The 17881-nt window shown below is 33.9% G+C and overlaps 1 protein-coding gene across 1 annotated transcript; it reads left to right on the forward strand.

The window, feature by feature from the left end:
* The first annotated feature begins 15339 nt into the window (after positions 1 to 15339).
* LOC145118581 (protein tesmin/TSO1-like CXC 3) lies at positions 15340 to 17671 on the forward strand. The gene is made up of 7 exons (XM_079054278.1): positions 15340 to 15416; positions 15512 to 15580; positions 15662 to 15842; positions 15921 to 16019; positions 16488 to 16554; positions 16970 to 17132; positions 17210 to 17671. Exons 2-7 carry the CDS (start codon positions 15513 to 15515, stop codon positions 17457 to 17459), a joined length of 828 nt encoding a protein of 275 aa, XP_078910404.1. The 5' UTR covers positions 15340 to 15416; position 15512; the 3' UTR covers positions 17460 to 17671.
* Positions 17672 to 17881: the final 210 nt, after the last annotated feature.

Consider the following 17881-nt stretch of genomic DNA (forward strand, 5'->3'; position numbering starts at 1 on the left):
CATAAAACCATTCCAGCATGTCTTTAGTTGTTTTGTTTTTTTTTAATCTATCAAAATGTCAAATATCGAAGATCTCTAACAGGAAATAACCTTGTCTCGAAACAAAAATCAAAATGGCAACGACTAAAAAACAAACATCCAATTATGCAACTTAAACAGATTAGGGCTTCAAGCCTTGTAAGTGGTTGGTTGCATAAACTTCTTGAGCACCAATGGAAACTTGATATTGGAGTTATGAAACTGTTTTGTGGACTCCCTTTTCAAAAGCTTGACAGGGATGGTGGTGATCTTGATGACCTATATAGTTGCGGTGGTGGTGGTGGTGGTGGTGGTGGTGGTGGTGGTGGTGGTGGTGGTGGTGGTGGCGGCGGGAAGCCATCTCCGTGTACATTTTGCTCAATTGTCAGGGCCGATGACATAGTACGCCCATAGCAAAAAGAAAAATAGGCTCCCAAAATCATAAATATTATATAAAAACATATATATATATATATATATATATATATATATATATATATATATATATATACACATACACACACACCACATATTCTAAAAAATTGGGCCCCATAGAGACATAGGCTTTGGGCGATCGCCGGAGTCGCTTACCATATCAACTGCATCTTTAAGGATGGTGTTCATATATTCCTTGTACATGTTATGGTACTTTGTTCTTGATTGGTAGCTTAGTCAAATACCATAGTTTTGATGGTTCTTTGGTTCTTAAAAAAATCTTGTTGATTGCAACATCTCACCAATGCTTTTCTTCACCTTTCTCACGAAATAACAAAACTTGATCTTAGCTTATACAGTAAATCTTCATGTTTCTTCTAATGGTGTTTGGTAATAGAGGCAATAGAGAAAACCTAAATTGGGAAATTAGGTAGTTGGTGGGGCAGTTTAGGATTATTATTCAGACTGAGTGGGAGTTGCAATAGGTTGAAAGTATGGGCGCAGATGGGGGTATCAATATGGGTTGATGTTGAGCAAAGGATAAGCTTATCTAGGATGAGAGTGTGCGATTAGCAGATGTAGGGGAAGGGATGGAACTAATAAAAGGGTTTGGGAATTGAGTTCCTTGGCGCCTTCTCTTTATTGTTTCTAGTAATGGAGCCTTCAATTCCTTCTCTTTCTCAAACTCATACCCAATAAGACGAAGGAACTCTTTAGCATCTGCTTTGTTTCACTTCACATCTTTAAAACCCAACTAATGGATTTAACCCCCTTCCGATTTGAGTTTTCACTATCGATCGAAGCATGTAGATTGGAGCAAGAGAGCATCCTTGCTCCACCCCTTTCTTCAATGAGCCTTCCCCGAGTATTGTTGCTTTGTTTTGCTCTATAACTCGAACACTTTTGGTACAATGTCCCTATCTTTGGTAGTTGTTCCTATGCTTTCCTTCTCTTTGGCCTTCAACAAGTACTAGAATTTTCGGACCCTAAACGATTTCACAACAAATATATGTCATGTTATACTTCACTACAGGAAAAACACCTTGTGTTGACGACATTTATGCCAACGAAATGAGTCGTTGCTACAAATGAGGTTATTTTAACGACATGTCATCGGTATAGGGTTGACCAAGTTTGTTTGAACTAGGTATATATGGGTATATATGTCGACGACTTGTTGTAACCATAGCTTCGGCAGGAAAAACAAGTCTTCATGCTGTTTTCTCAAAACATGTGTCGACGACTTGTCGTCGGTATAGGTTACAAAAATTATAATTTCAAATTATTTATATTCTGTGGTGCAGAAATTGAAAAACAATGTCATTTTTGGGAAAGCTATCTCGACGACAAGTCGTCAGCATAAGATGTGGCAATCTGCATGAAATCTATCCCGGTGATAAGTCGTTGACAAATATAAATTTTTTTATTTTTTTATACGAGAAAAACAATACGACATAATTTTCTTTAACCCTATACTGACGACCTGTCATCGACATTGGGTTTAACCTCAACAAAATTCATTCGACCGAGTTCATTTGCAGCAGTGTCGCACTCAACTTTCTCTCTTGATCTCTCAACGGCGATCAAGGCCACCGATCACTCCCTTTTACCGGCGACGAGCTTGTATGATTCTAGGTCCTTCTTTTCTTCTTTGTTTGTGATTGCTCATGTTTTTTACTCCGACTTTGGGGGTTTTCCCTTTTCCTTTCACAACCCTTCACCATGGTCGGCCCTTCACCACCATCGACATCTACATCTCCTTCCGGTGATTCAGCAACCTACACTGCTGAAGGTAAGGTTTTGATTTCAGTTTTTTTTCCTGATTTTGGTTGGAATATGTTTTTTTCTTATGTTAATGCTCATTGTGATGTATTGTATAATTATATGAAACTAGAAGTGGGTATAATTTGTTTGATTTTGTGGTTAGATGTATTGTATAATTGTATGAAATTGGAATTGGATGTATAAAATGTAAAGTGTTTAAGTTTATTAGTTTATCTCATTTAGATTTATTGCATAATTATATGAAATTAGAATTGGAATTGGATGTATTATATACATGTATGATTGTGTTAGTTGTTTAGGTTTATTTGATAAAGTGCCTAATTGATAAGTTAAAGTGTTTGTATTTAATTTCATGATAAATACTTAATTAATAAGTGCTTAATGTGTTTCTATTTTCATGGTAATTGCTTAGTTTGTTTTGTAAGTGAATGATTAATGAATAGTTTCTATTGGTTTTGTATTGTAAAGTGCTTAAGTTCTTAATATGTTTTTATTTTCATGATAATATGGTTTGACAATGCTTAATTTTGTTAATGATTTAATTGTAATCATTATGATTTTAGCTAAATTAGGTAATATAATTGTTTAAGGTACAATGTTATAATTAAAAAAAAAGTAAATTGTTATAATAGAAAAAAACAAACGTTTAAAGAACAATGCTATAATTAAAAAAAAACAAAAACAAGATGCTCTAAATACTCTAAATATGAACAAGAATTGAAAATAGAACACTTTAATAAACAAAATAATGAAAGTATGTTGCTCTTAAAGGTACGATGTTATAATAGAAAACAAAAGTATGATGTTGTAATTAACAAAAGTATGATGACATAATTAATTAACAAACAAAAGTATGATGCTATAATTAACAAAAGTATGGAAAACGTTGAATAATCGACTTTTAGTTTAATTATTTTCTTTATAATTATCAAGAGCCTAGAAATACCCGATCGAAATAGATTTAAAAATTAATTTTGGGTTGTCCCTATTTTGAGACTGCTTTTTGAATACTTTATCTCATTTAGGATGCCAATGTGTAGCATGATTGTTTGTATAAGAAAAATATGGTTGTCATTTTCTCTTTGCTCCCACGGTATATATTTATGTATATACTTGTGAGCTAAGGAGAAATGCTGCAAATTTTTTCTCAAACAAACAAACATGCAATAAACATTCACATATGAGATAAGGTATTTAAAAGTGGGTTTAGAAGACTACCCTTGTGAATACTCTATCCATTCCGTCTGATTTTCACTTCTCAGGTTAAATATGAACCATAAGTTTTTCTAGCTTATGTATCAGTATTATAGGGTACTGTGGTCTGCCAAATCATGGTTCAATATTATAATCTGTCCGAACTATACACCTTAAAAACATATGGCTTGATATCCTTGCAAGATGCCAGGATTCATTGAACCACGACTCAACATAATTATTAGTATAGTACATGGCTCTTAATAACTCACTGGCTGCTAAATCATGGTTTCGCATGATAGGTTTCAAGATTATGATCTAGGATCAATTAAAACATCGCAATTTCGTAAGATCGACCTCTCGAATTGAAAGCTTAAAATAGTATCACGTCTCTGTGTCAATCAAGATCATACAACCTTAGAGGGCTAAACCACTCAAATAAAATGCATGATGTTATTTAAGATACTCAGTTTTCTAAATTCAATAGTATTATGGCTAAAATGTAGTTTCAATAGCAATATATAAAGGGGGTTCTAGGCAGAAAAGCTCATATTGATATATAAAAGTCACAAACACACATATGTAGATATACTTGTGTAATACTGTTTGATACCATCATCCAGAAGGCTTACATATCAAAATAATAATTTCAACAAGAAGGAAACATAATTCAAATATATCAAAACAGAAAACAACAGTTACACATTCCACCTAACAAAAAAAAACCCAGCCCAGTCAAACACGAGCACTTGTATCATTACGGCTGCTCCAACACCTTCAACTTATCTTTCAACAGATTCACATCTACCTTATCCCCCTCCACAATACCGAACAAGGAATACTTATAAGTTATCATATCAGCAAAGTGGTCGAGGATTCAACACTGAGCATTAGGATAAGAATAGATAACACTTTTTTCCTTCCAAAGCCTCAATACACTTTTATTTCATTTCAATGCACGCTTGATGCAACCCAAGTTAGATAGCCGCAGTTTGAAGAGCGGTGTTGACATTACCAAAATCCGGAGAATTTAGTACAACCCTAACGAATGAAGGAATACCTTCCTTTATCACCCATTAAAGAGCAAACAGATACCCCTCGAACACTGCTTAATGCTTCAACTCATTTTGCTTGATGGAGGATTGGACTTCACCAAGGGACATGATCTTAGCCTCTTTGTTGGTGATAAGAACCTTGTGAGCAGCAAAGCCCTCCTCTAACAATTTAATATGCACGTCCTTGTCAGAGCAAGCAAACTCCAGCTGTGATACCTTTTCGGTATAACGAAGCTTCAAAGAATCGAACTTTTGGGATTTTTCCTCTAGCTCCTTACTCGCTTCTAAGTATTGGCCAACCATATTACCAAATTTAATTCAAAGATCTTGATTCATTTTCTTCAACTCGTCTTGACAACGGACACTCTCACTCTTGTCAATCAACAAATGCTTATTCCTCTCAGACAAGCCTAGTAACTCCTCCCAAAGTTTTTTTTAGATTTTTCTTTCAATTGTTCATGACTAGTATGCAGACCTTTCAATGCATGTAAACCTCCTCAAATCTAATCTGCTTGTTCACAAGAATTTCACCACGTATCTGCGTGTGAGCAGGGAATTCATTCAGTAAATACATCATTTCCATGAAGAAGGAACAAGCTTTATCAAGGTGGTCTTCATCTGACATGGTTGAAAGTTCTGGACTCTTGGGAACTGTGGTTCTGGAAAAAAGAATGTTAAAATTGAGGTAGTGAAGTTGCAAGTGTAACAATCGTGGGTATAGGAGCATCCTTATCGTAAGAATGTAAAACTGAAATGTAAAAATAAAGTTATCATTACCAAAAGTAACAAGAAATCTTGGAATAAATGAATAACATAGGAGGAAAAACATACCAATCAGATCTGAAGAACTCTTAGAAGCACGGACAGGTGAGTCAAGATGAGCATTATCCACAAACAAGGTCGCAGTATCCAAAATCTCCATAAGGGAGGAGGGAGTCGTTCCCTTTCAACCCACCGAACCCACTGCCACATCACTTTTTCTCTTTTATTTTTCTTCATCTTTCCGAACCCACAACACACGGAAATCCTATCTTTTTGAACCCACTCAACCCACTCAATTAAAAAAATACAAAACAATGAAATGTAAAATCTTAATTAGCAATAGAGTTATCGGCGGTACCACTCCCGCTTCAACGAGTGGGTTGATTGGTTTCACCAACCCACTTCATCATCTCTATCTACTTTCTCTTTCTTATTTTCTCTTGTACCATGTGTTTTAAAACTTGTACCTTAGTTGTTTTGTATTTTTTTTTAATTGAGTGGGTTCAAAAAGATAGGATTTCCGTGTGTTGTGGGTTCGGAAAGATGAAGAAAAATAAAAGAGAAAAATTGATGTGGCAGTGGGTTCGGTGGGTTGGGAGGGAACGACTCCCTCCTCCCTAAGAATGAAGATGGAACTGCCAGGGGCATCTAAACTGGAAGGAAGGGAGTCTACGGTCATGGTTATTGATTCAATGTTAGATGCTTGAAAATGACCGAACCCAGAAGCAAAAAGCTTTTTTTGAAAAACAGACATAGCAGAAAGAACAGATGAGGGTTTGTTCTCCGATGTTGGTTTGATAGAATTAATGAGAGGAATATTATATAAATCGATGAGAGGAATGTTATCAGAATCAAGATGAGGATGAACGTCAAAAGGGAATACCCCATTGTCTGACTCGGGAATGTTTTCCTCGACATGCTTCAGCTCTAGGGTAGACGTCACTGGGAAATCATGAAGTTCAACATTCGAGGTTGTCTATAAGGGAAAGTCAGGATTTGATGCCTCCATTGAAGGCTTGGTGCTCAAATTCGTCAGACCATAATTTTTTGAATCATCACCACGACCGAACCACTTCCATTTGGGAGGGGAGAGATCGATCACATTATTAGATTAATTTATTATACCTTCCAAGGAAAGGGTTTTTTCCGCTTCTACCCCACCTTTCCTCTTAGACGATAAGTTCCTAAGATTCACCATAGTAGAAGAATATGGGGGTCTCCTATTGCCAATCTCCACATTCAAAAGTTTCTTTGTTAGAGAAGGGGCCATTGGCGCTGTAGATTCTGAAAAAAAAAAAAGGATTCATGAAAGAATCAGTGCTAGATTCTGACGAAGAAGGAGATATAGGTACATATACTTCTTCGGTAACCAAAGAAGAACCAACCAAGAATTTCCTATGTAACCGCTCTAATAGAGTAATTTCACAAACCGCTATGGTTTCCGTGGGTTTTTTCCCCAAAATTTTCAATTAAGAGCTTACTGTGACATCCCCAATTTCACGGCCAGAAAAGACCGATTTGTTTATGCTTTGTTTTATAAAATCAGAGTAATCCTTTGATTAAAAGAGTTGTGAAATTTGTTCCCAAAACAAAATATGATAAAAACTTATCAAAGCATTTCTTTAAAAAAATGTATTTTCATTAAATAGCAAAATCTCGGGATGTCATGTTCCGATACAGACCAAAAGCATAAACAATATAAAATAGACCTTACAACAGTTATTTATAACTACTGATCTATAATCCAAAATCTCTCGTCAAGTCCACCAACTTATACCCTTGGGCCATTACCTGTAATGCAAAGAAAACTGAGTGGGTCAGGCTTGAGAGCCTGGTGAGCATATAGAGTTTTCAACCCACAGTAAGATATTATATTATATTTAATCATCAGACAATCAACCCAAATTACTCATCCCCATTATCTCCTTCTGTTTCTTAAAGCTTTACCCTAAGAGTCAATTATCCTTCATTCATTCATTCCTAAGGATTGACTTAAGGGATTGGCACAAAATCCATTTGCTACCATGGTTTATACAACAGGCACTACGTCACATAGTCGCCAGGGTTTATACAATAGGCACTACGTCTCATAGTCACCAGGGTTTACACAATAGGCACTACGTCATATAGTCACCAGGGTTTACACAATAGGCACTACGTCTCATAGTCACCAGGGTTTACACAATAGGCACTACGTCATATAGTCACCAGGGTTAACACAATAGGCACTACGTCTCATAGTCACCAGGGTTTACACAATAGGCACTACGTCTTATAGTCACCAGGGTTTACACAATAGGCACCACATCTCATAGTCACCAGGGTTTACACAATAGGCACCACGTCTCATAGTCACCAGGGTTTACACAATAGGCACTACGTCTCATAGTCACCAGATATTTCATTTACCCATGTTCTACCCAACATATTTGTAGATATAAAATACATATACGGTTTAAATCATTCAAAACCTGTATAAAACATCCATTCCACACCCATCTCAAATAAACAAACAATACATAACACATAGCACGTATTTCATAGCAAATACTTCATATTTATGTGTTAGAAGAAAGTAACTACACACTCACTTGATAATACAATGATCGGACATCACTACGGCTCTTAAAGCAGAAATTCTTCGGTGAAACTGTGATCTCTTCACACACCGGGCTTCTCGCGGGCAGAGCTTCGGCTCAGAAACTCTTTTCTTCTTGGGATCTTCGGAGCTTCGGGACTCACTTCGGGTCTCGGGATGATACCGGGGCTTCGGGGGTACTTCTTTGCCCGTAAATCGATGTAATACTGGTGAGAGAGAAGAGATTTGGCAAACACAAACGGCTGCCCCTTCAAATCTATTTATAGGGCTGTTTTCTTGATTTTCACGTCGTGAACAGTGCTCCAACGTCGTGGGCATAAACGTCATTGCATGCGTCATCGGTCCACTTGCTCTGTCAGGCTCCAGAAGGCGTCAGAAGTCAGTTCACATCGTGAACACTGTTTTCACGTCGTGGTCCCTGACACAGCTTTGGGGTTCACGCCCCGAACTTCAGAAAATCATAACTTTCGCATACGAGTTCTGTTTTCGACGTTCTTTATATCCACGCGTAGGTGAGATTATGCTCTACAACTCTCGTTTAGACTCCATCTGCTAGTTTTGATTTATTTTTATTATATTTTTATTATATTATTTTTAGTAGGCCGGGACAGGAAAACTTCGTTAGAAATTCATAACTCCTTCATCTGACGTCCGTTTTCGATACCGTTGGACTACTATCAACGAGATCTTCGATTCTCGTTTAGAATGTTTCGGCTAAATATCGCTCGATCTCATATTCGAACTTCGGGCTGTACACTGCTAAGCCGAAACTTCGAAAAATCATAACTTCCTCATACGAAGTCAGATTTGGGCGTTCTTTTCATGCACGCTCTTGGTTTAACGTATTCTACGACTTTCGTTTAGATCGCTAAATCCAAATATCGCTCTATCGTAAATTCACTATTTACGTCGCGTTGTGTCGTGCCGGTTCTGTCGCGAAACTTCGACAGATCATAACTTCTTCGTTATAACTCGGATTTCGGCGTTCTTTATATTTTCGGAAACCTTGTGACATATACTATAACTTGGTTAAGATTAATCCTTCTAAATAATCTTCCATAAAAAAGCCATTTTTGATGCTTATTGTCTCTAAATTGACTAGCCCTGGTCTACGGGCGTTACAATTATCCCCACCATACCTAGCATTATATCTTTAGGATCTACCCATTTGACAAAGTTCTCTGATAAACGACCTGCAATACTTTGTTCTTCAAGAGATAAATCAGGAGAAGGGTCGGCAACCCTGTCAGCAGTAGCACCATAAAAGATACGCACAACAAAATTGGAGGCATGAACGAAGAAGAACTCTTCATTCCAATACTTTATAGAAGTAGGAAGGCCGTCACAAATCTTCAACAAGCCATGGCGAAGGGAAAAACATACCCAATCGCCATTAGACATAGTAACATAGAAATGGCGAAATAGGGTGACAGAAGGCATAACATCTATGGCGGAACATATCATCACAAAGAAAATGATTTTCCAAAAACCATTGGGGTTATTTAAATGATGCGTAGATAATAGTAGTCGAGTACTGCCATCAAGAAGTCAAATACGGGAAATCTCAGACATGATTTAAAGAAAACCCGGTACACACCAACAAAACCTTTTGAAGCGTCAACAATGGCATTCCTAGGCTCGGGCAAACGCTAATTGAATTCAGGATCAATAGGATAGTTTTTCATGATATCATGGAGCTTCTTAGAGGTAATTTTGGAATTCATGGTGTGAATACATGAACTTTTTTCTAGCCATGAGAGAATGAAACGAAGAAGTGAAAACAACAAGAGGAAAATGAAGAGCAATTTAAAAACGATCACAGGCGGTGAAGAAAAATAACCAAGCAAGAAGGGTATTTATAGGGAACCAAGTAAAGCTACATTGATGAAATAGACAAAGTGGCAGGTATACACTTTAGACACTTTAAATGAAATAGACTTGAAGATACAGTCATATGCAATGATGAATGCTAGAAGCCGCCGAACCGTTATGTCAAAATTCAATTAAGGTGTCTATCCTTATCCGGCTAACGATTATTTGGCAAGGCTTTTAAGTTTGAATTGTTACGTTTGGAAAAAAGCAACAATCCAAATGGGGTGGGGGGGACTTAATATATAGTTTAGCCCGAGGCTACGTCCATACCCTCACTATACCAAACAAGGTATATACCGAACTAGATAGCTACCAAACAAAGTATACACCGAACTAGATAGCTATTGTAGAAAGTATACACCGAACTTAGTGTGTATCGAACTAGATATTTACCGAACCATATACATACCGAACTATGCACGAGTACCATACTATAGAAAATAAGGACTAAGGTACGAGATAACGTCACAAAAGTGTCATAGTACATTAGGACTCAAAGAAAACAACCTGTATTGGGATACGTGACCCGATGGATCCTTTGACCAACGAGAAACAACTGTTAAACGGCTAGTAAGTACATAAAAGTGTACCTTCGGGCATACGACCATTAATGCGACAAGATGAAAAACCTGCTCGGTATATGAAGATCTTGTAACCTCCTAATATCGACTATATTTAAGTGACCAGAATCACTCTACAAGGTACATACCAATTCACACATCATATTAAGCCTCATTTCGACTCACAATCTATCTTCTCAGGATCGTTACTGACTTTATCATTGGAGCGTTGGTCTGGGATCTCCTCCCGACCAATTAGCTTACAAATTTGTTTGTAGTCTCCAGGTTGATTAATCGTGAAAGAGTCGTTAACAATTAACCCTCACAACTGATGGAAGGCGAATCCTAGGGCGCAACAAAATGTACAAATAAAATGATGTAATAATAATATTATTTTTTGGTTTATAGACCCTAAGTGTATCATCATAAAGAATATATATATATATATATATATATATATATATATATATATATATATATAATTAATATTTTTTCTTTATTTATTATAAAAAAAAAAGTTAATGATACGATATCATGTTTAATAGAAATTAAATTGATTCCTACTTTTTATGCCTACAAATGTTCCTACCCAATAAAATTATGACAAGTGTCATCATTTCATATTTTTTTAACTAACTCATTAAGGCTATATTAGGAACTAGGTTAAAACCCGTGGAACCCACGAATCATAATTTTAAATAGAATTAAAAAAATTGATTATATAATAAAATAATATATCATTAATTTAGAAAAACTTATGAATTGAAATATTGTATTTTTTTAATAACTTTGTAATTTGTAAGTATTTAATTATACATGTAAATCCACCTATTTTATAAAAGTCATGAGTTTGTATAATGCAACATATTTTTGTGTTAAACGACTTATAATAAATTTAAACCCGTGGAAACCACGATTAAAAAGGAAAAACAATATTCATAACTTGTGTACTATACGTTATTAGAGTAAAGCAAATTTAAAATATCCATTATGTTTGACAAATATTTTTTACCCTTTTGAATATTTGTCATTAATACTATGTTTTGTCAAATGTGTCAAAAGATTATGAACCTAAAGAACTTATTCTTCCTTGAAGAAGGAAAATATTTTTTTAACTAAATGAAAATATTTTTAGCTTATTTTTGGTGAATGAAAATATTTTTAAATGATATAACATGCAACTATCATTTTTTCTCATTGAAATGTTTACATCAAATAAGTCAAACTATTGTCCTTCTTAGATGAATATATACAAAAATGAAACATACTTCATATAACTAATTGTTTAATATAAAAAATAAGTTTGGAAAACTAATTACGTTTTTTAGCAATTATACAAGTAACAATAAAGTAATTACCCAATTTCTTTTTCATCTTTCTCGTTTTCTTTTATTATTTACCGATTAATATAAAAATAATAAATATTTTTTATATAATCAATTGTTTAACAATAACTAAGTGCTAAACCTTTATATATAACATTTTAGGCAATTAATATAAGTAACAATCAACTATTACCACAACTAACATCCACAAAATACTTAAGCAGATGTTAAAACTTAGTATTGATATGTAAAAAAATATCAAGTATGAATTTTAATCACAAACAAATTTAAAGAAATGCCCATCAAAACAATCAAGAAGAAACTAACATATAAATCGAAGGAGCACATGATCTGTGAGATTTTAATTACTTGTACAATTGACTAATAATTTGTATTGATCAAATACAAACAAAATAAGAAAATAAGCTGATAGAAGTTTGATCAACTAAGTTGACAACACCCTTGCCCAAAATGCCAGATCTTTAAGTACCCTGAGATCCATATCATAATTGATAACACGTAGAAATGAAAGTGGGATACTTTAGTAAATAAATTAATGAAATGTACATTTCTTCTATCATAGAAAAGTATTCCAAAAAGTAAAAAATAAGCTAATACATCATATTTCTATCAAAACTTAAACTTATAGAAATTAAACTACTCTGACCCAAAAAAACACTTACCCATACAAAAAGAACATCAATTCCTTTAACATGCCTATCTCTCCATATGCTTAGCTTCTTAACCAATTTCAACCATGACCTTCTTATCAACATTCCCTTCATTGCGACTAAAACCAAGATGATTTTTGTTAATCTACTGTTAAAACATATGAAAATTCAAACCTTCATTTCATTAGTAGACGGGAAACAAATATTTGGTAATCAACAACTAATATCTCATATATGTACCCAATTTCAACCAGTTTAATCTGAAAAATATAAGGGAAGTTACACGTTCGTACATCAAGCCTTAGTAAATTGTAGAAGAAAGAATCATTATATAAAACAACAACAATTTTCTTTCCTATGTCTTGCATTTAACTGAAAAGGTAATATTACGGTCATCATCAATGCGATTAATATTTAGAAGGCAATGGCCTTTACATTCCCTTCATCTGCCAGCACCTAGAGAAAGCACATAGCTTAGCCAACTAAAATCGAACTCCCAAATAAAATATGATTTCTTTTGAACATAAGAGAGAAATAACAAAGAGAACATGGAGTAAGCGCCAGGGTCAAGGAGTCCAACATTTGTAATTGCATTAGTCAGTGTTGTCTGTCCATGATCGACATGTCTAAATGTTCCAAGATTTAAATGAGGTTTTCTGAGATGGATAAATCATATCATTAAAATATGCACAAAACAATTTTACCTATTTTCCAAATCAAACTTGTTAAAAGGAGTATCTAACCAATAGAACAAAATAGTTCTTAAAATGCATTAGTATTCATTCCACAGTCTTGTTAAAAGACTGTATTTTACCTGGAAGAGACATACCAAGAAACCTGATGTAGTATAGAGTTTTCAATATATTATGCACGTTTGGGATAATGGCTCCCATCATCATTCCTGGTCTCAACCAACATTAAAAACATAGAAGATGTAACTTATAATCAGTCTACGTTCTTGTATATCTACTCAATGTTGAAAACTTAACTAATGAATCAACATAGTAATCATGAATTCAAACTAAATCTTATAGGTTCTTTCAAGCATTTCATCAAGCATTTGGCGTGCATCTTTAAAGCAGCAAACTTTGAAACACAAAAAAGAATATAATAAGCCCCAAATTAGTTTTATTATCTCTTCACGAATTAGTTTTATTATCTTTTCACGGACCATCTTTGTTAGAAAGAAGTAAAACTAATAAATTTCTCAAATCTATTTTAGAGTTATGTGGTTGGAAATTGAGGAAATCAGAAGATTGATGAAATAAGAAAAAAAACGTACCAGATATCGTTTGCTCTCGACTCTAGAGTGACGAAATGAGAGAAATCAGTCATACTGAAATCGGATACTATGAATTACGAAATCAACACACACACATCGTTAAACACACACAATATATTTAGTGTTTGGAGGAATAAGGAGAAGGTTGTACCTCCAAAATTAAGAATCTTGGGATTTTAATGTGAGGAAGATACAGAACCTATCGTCGCTTTTTCGTCTTCTTGAATTTAACACCTCGTGTAAGTAAACTTTCAAGCTTTCGAAATATTTAAGGGGCGACTGATTTACAACTGAAGGGAGTGAATTAGGGATTTTGAAATCCAAATCACAGCTAATCAAGGGACCGAAATTTGAGGATGATTGAAGATTTAGAAGATAAATTCTTGATTTTCGGATTGAAATATGAAAATTGAATATGAAAATATTTGAATGGTAAATGAACATATAAGGGCCAGAGGGATAATTTTGAAATTTCATTTTGATAAAATGAGCGGCAATATAAGCTAGGAGAGGGCTTGGAGAATGCCACGTGACATTTTGGGTATTGTTTTATTAGAAGAGAGGATATATCAAATAAAATTAAATTGAATGGTGATTTGTCATAATTTTAGTGGATGGAAATAATTGTAGGAATAAAAGGTAGGAGGTAATTTAATTTCTCTTAAGGAAAACATTGTTAAATTTAATAAAGAGAAATTAAATTGATTCTTACTTTTTATGCTTACAAATGTTCCTACCCAATAAAATTATGACAAGTGTCATCATTCCATAATTTTTTAACTAACTCGTTAAAGCTATATTAGGAATATATCAAATAAAATTAAATTGAATAATGATTTGTCATAGTTTTAGTGGGTATGAATAACCGTATGAATAAAAGGTAGAAGATAATTTAATTTCTCTTTCCTTAAATAGAGTCATTCTCCATTCGAATGAGATATTTCCAACTTATTAGAAATATATAATAATATGTTTTTTTCTTATTTATATAAGAAACTTTTCAAAAAGACTTTTTCTATTTTTGTAAGAAATGTGTATTTGAAAGTGTTTAATATATATTTGTTTTACATTGTTTTAATAATGTATATAAAATATATATTTGGAAATGTTTAATATCATTTTTTTCAAAAAAAAAATATATAACATTTTAAAACCCATGTGTAGTATATATACTTCTCATTTGCAATGTTTTTTTGATAAATTTTTGTTAGATTTTAGACTTCGAGTCAAAAACCAAGTATTTTTTTCAAAATTTCAGGATTTCAATTTTTATAATCTTTTTATGCTTATCCCTAAAAAATTCAAAAAGAAAACGGGTTGACTAAATTGACTCTTTGGCTTTGTTGATAGCACACAATTACTTTCCAATAGCCCGAACCGATCAAAGAAAAAAAAATGTTCGTAAGAATTGCATTCCCACCAAAACTTCGCCAGACCGGTACGCCTCCCGCGTTCTTATCATGGGATATTCCTTCTCATTTTTTTCTTATGTTTATCTAATATTTATCTCTAATATTTTTGTTAAAAGATTGCGACTTGTTATAAGCTTCTTTCATGCCGTTAAAGTCTTCAAAGTAATAAAAAAAAGGATGCATAATGAGGAAGTATGTGAGCGTTAGGGTTTTATCCATCTCTCTCAAGAAGAAACTTATCCATTACAGACATCATTGACACCGCTTTCCTCAAAGCTTTCAATTTCTTTCAAAGTACATACATCGATCATATAGCGTTTCTTTTTTCAATTTTTTCAATTGTTGTTTCTAATACGCTTATCTTGTAAACTCATGAGGTAAACTCATTGCTGAAAATCCCAGTTATTGGTGAAGTTGATGACACTTTCTTGATAGTTCTATATAGTGTACGTACGTTACTTTTTTTATATTTTTCACATGCAGAGTTTGTATGTGATTCTCATAAGACATAACTTCCCTCAATATTTCTCTAATACTCCAGAATGGCTACAAAGACCAACAAGGATTTTCGTAAGGGCTGCAAGTGTAAGAAGTCCAAGTGCGTGAAGCTGTAAGTTAGAATTTCAGTATGCTTTTGTATTATAAAGTCATGAACAATACGATTGTTGGTAATCAGAACATTCCTTTGCAGTTATTGTGATTGTTTTGCTGGTGAATTTTATTGTGGTGAAGATTGCTCTTGCACAGAATGCTTCAATCGAGTTGAATATGAAGATACAGTTGAGGTGGCACGTGAGAAAATAAAAGTGAGAGATCCACTCGCATTTGACCCCAAGATTCATCCCGTTGTTCAGTCTACAAGAAGCCACAATGTATGATCTTTAAACTTGGCTATATATAATAACTACATGCTAATTAATTGATTCTTAATGAATAATGGTTCCCAACAGGAGGGTGGAAATCAGGTGATGCCAGTTGTAGGAAAACACAGAAAGGGTTGCACTTGTAAGAATTCAATGTGCTTCCAATTGTACTGTGAGTGTTATAAGGTTGGTTATTTACCTTGTATATGATTTCAGTTCATGTCTAATTCTCTTTACTTCCCCTCAATTATGGAAGCAACAATTTTTTGCCATACACAATAATTTATGTTTTATAGAGTTTAATATGCATAAAAGAATGTTGTCATTGTTGTATATGGCAAAAAAAATGTTGTGTATGAATCAACTCTTACAATTATGTGTTGAGTTGTGAAGTCTAATTACTGTGGTTGAAATATGATACTTGATAGTTTTAGGGTGAAAATCAAATACATAGTTCTGTATATAGAATATATCTCGATGTAATTGTGAAAATCATCCAGAAATTAATAATAAATATCTCTAGTTTGCTTGCAGAAGTAACACCAACCACATAAATCTTTTATCTTTACTTTTCATTCTTTTATCTTTACTTTTCATTGAATCTTTAATTTTGTGGTTGTCTGTGGAAAACCTAACAAGAAGTTCATCCCACAGGCTAATGTTGGATGCAGTGTTGGATGCCGATGTGAAGGATGTAAAAATGGGTTTGGCATAAAAGGAGGTAAACTAGATATGCATCATGTACATCATTAAGGCTTTTTTTTTTTTTCTAATTTAATGGGCTTTATGTTAAAAACTAATCAACTTGGACAACTATATATAGTTATTTTCTTTTTCACTTAATCTTTACAGGATAACGTACGTTACAGTTGATGAATATTGTTAATATTTGATTTATATTGCAAAAATGTAAGGATAAATGACCATTCAGCCCGAAGATTATATTTTTCAGAACACACTTTAATTTACTCCTAAACTCTTAGTTTCCCAAATGTAATTTTGGAGGAAGGATATCTCAGCATCCAAGTGACATGTTTATCCCTACGATTATATGCATGAATCGTTTTACTTTTTGCTGTTAAGTGTGGATTCATGTATTTATTGCTAGTAATAATTCCTTATATCTTGTATTCCAGAGTACAATGTGTATAATATTGCACCTCAAACCATGAGAGCCATCAATGAGAAACCAAACGATTGTGAAAACACGAAATTGGAGTTCACTAGGTTGGAATTTTCTCCTCCTGAATCCCGTTATCTTCAAATCTCGACTCCTTTGACAAGGTTTCAATATCCAGAGTAAGATCTTTATCTTGAACTTTTATTTTGACTCCAAAAGTCATAAATTTATGTAGTATTTTTTTCTTTTTGTCTAGCCATGGAAATGATGCATCAAGAACCGAAAGTTACATTAATCCATCACCAATATCTGCAATCAGTGGCGTGATAGGAACAAGTACAAGGGAGTTTGATATTGGTCCTTTGAATCAACAATCATATCCATACGTGGATCAAAGCATGGATAATCAGCTTACACCTGGAGAGATCAATGAAATGTTGGACTGGAACCCTAACGAGACCCTTATATATACTACTGTCAACAACATGACTCAATATACCAAGTGAGCCTTCTATCCTTTCATGTACAGGCAACGTGCATGTATGCATGTCTTCACCAGATGATATAAGTGAGATTCTCAAGAGCTATAATAGTGGGAAAAAGCAGAACAAAAAGTTGACATTACCTTTTGGTACTTTTTTTTTTTCTTGTTGCCTCATGTATTGATGCAATGTGGATGTGAACCTATCAAGTTTGAGGACTAGGGATTTGCAAGTGATTTTAGGTGGCCATTGGGTCCAAATCCTATTTCTAGTTTTTACTATATATTGATAATCATACCAATTTAAATGGATAACTACATTACAAATATTTGGAACCGCCTTTCTAATTACTCTTGGCTTGGATATTTCTCCTTGCTTCGCAAGAGGTATTAATTTCTGGTAGGTTATTAATTACCTAAGAATTACTTTTTTTTTTTTTTTTTGAA

This window comes from Lactuca virosa, chromosome 6, assembly GCF_052849685.1.
Source record: "Lactuca virosa cultivar CGN04683 chromosome 6, Lactuca_virosa_CGN04683_v6, whole genome shotgun sequence".
NCBI lineage: Eukaryota > Viridiplantae > Streptophyta > Magnoliopsida > Asterales > Asteraceae > Lactuca > Lactuca virosa.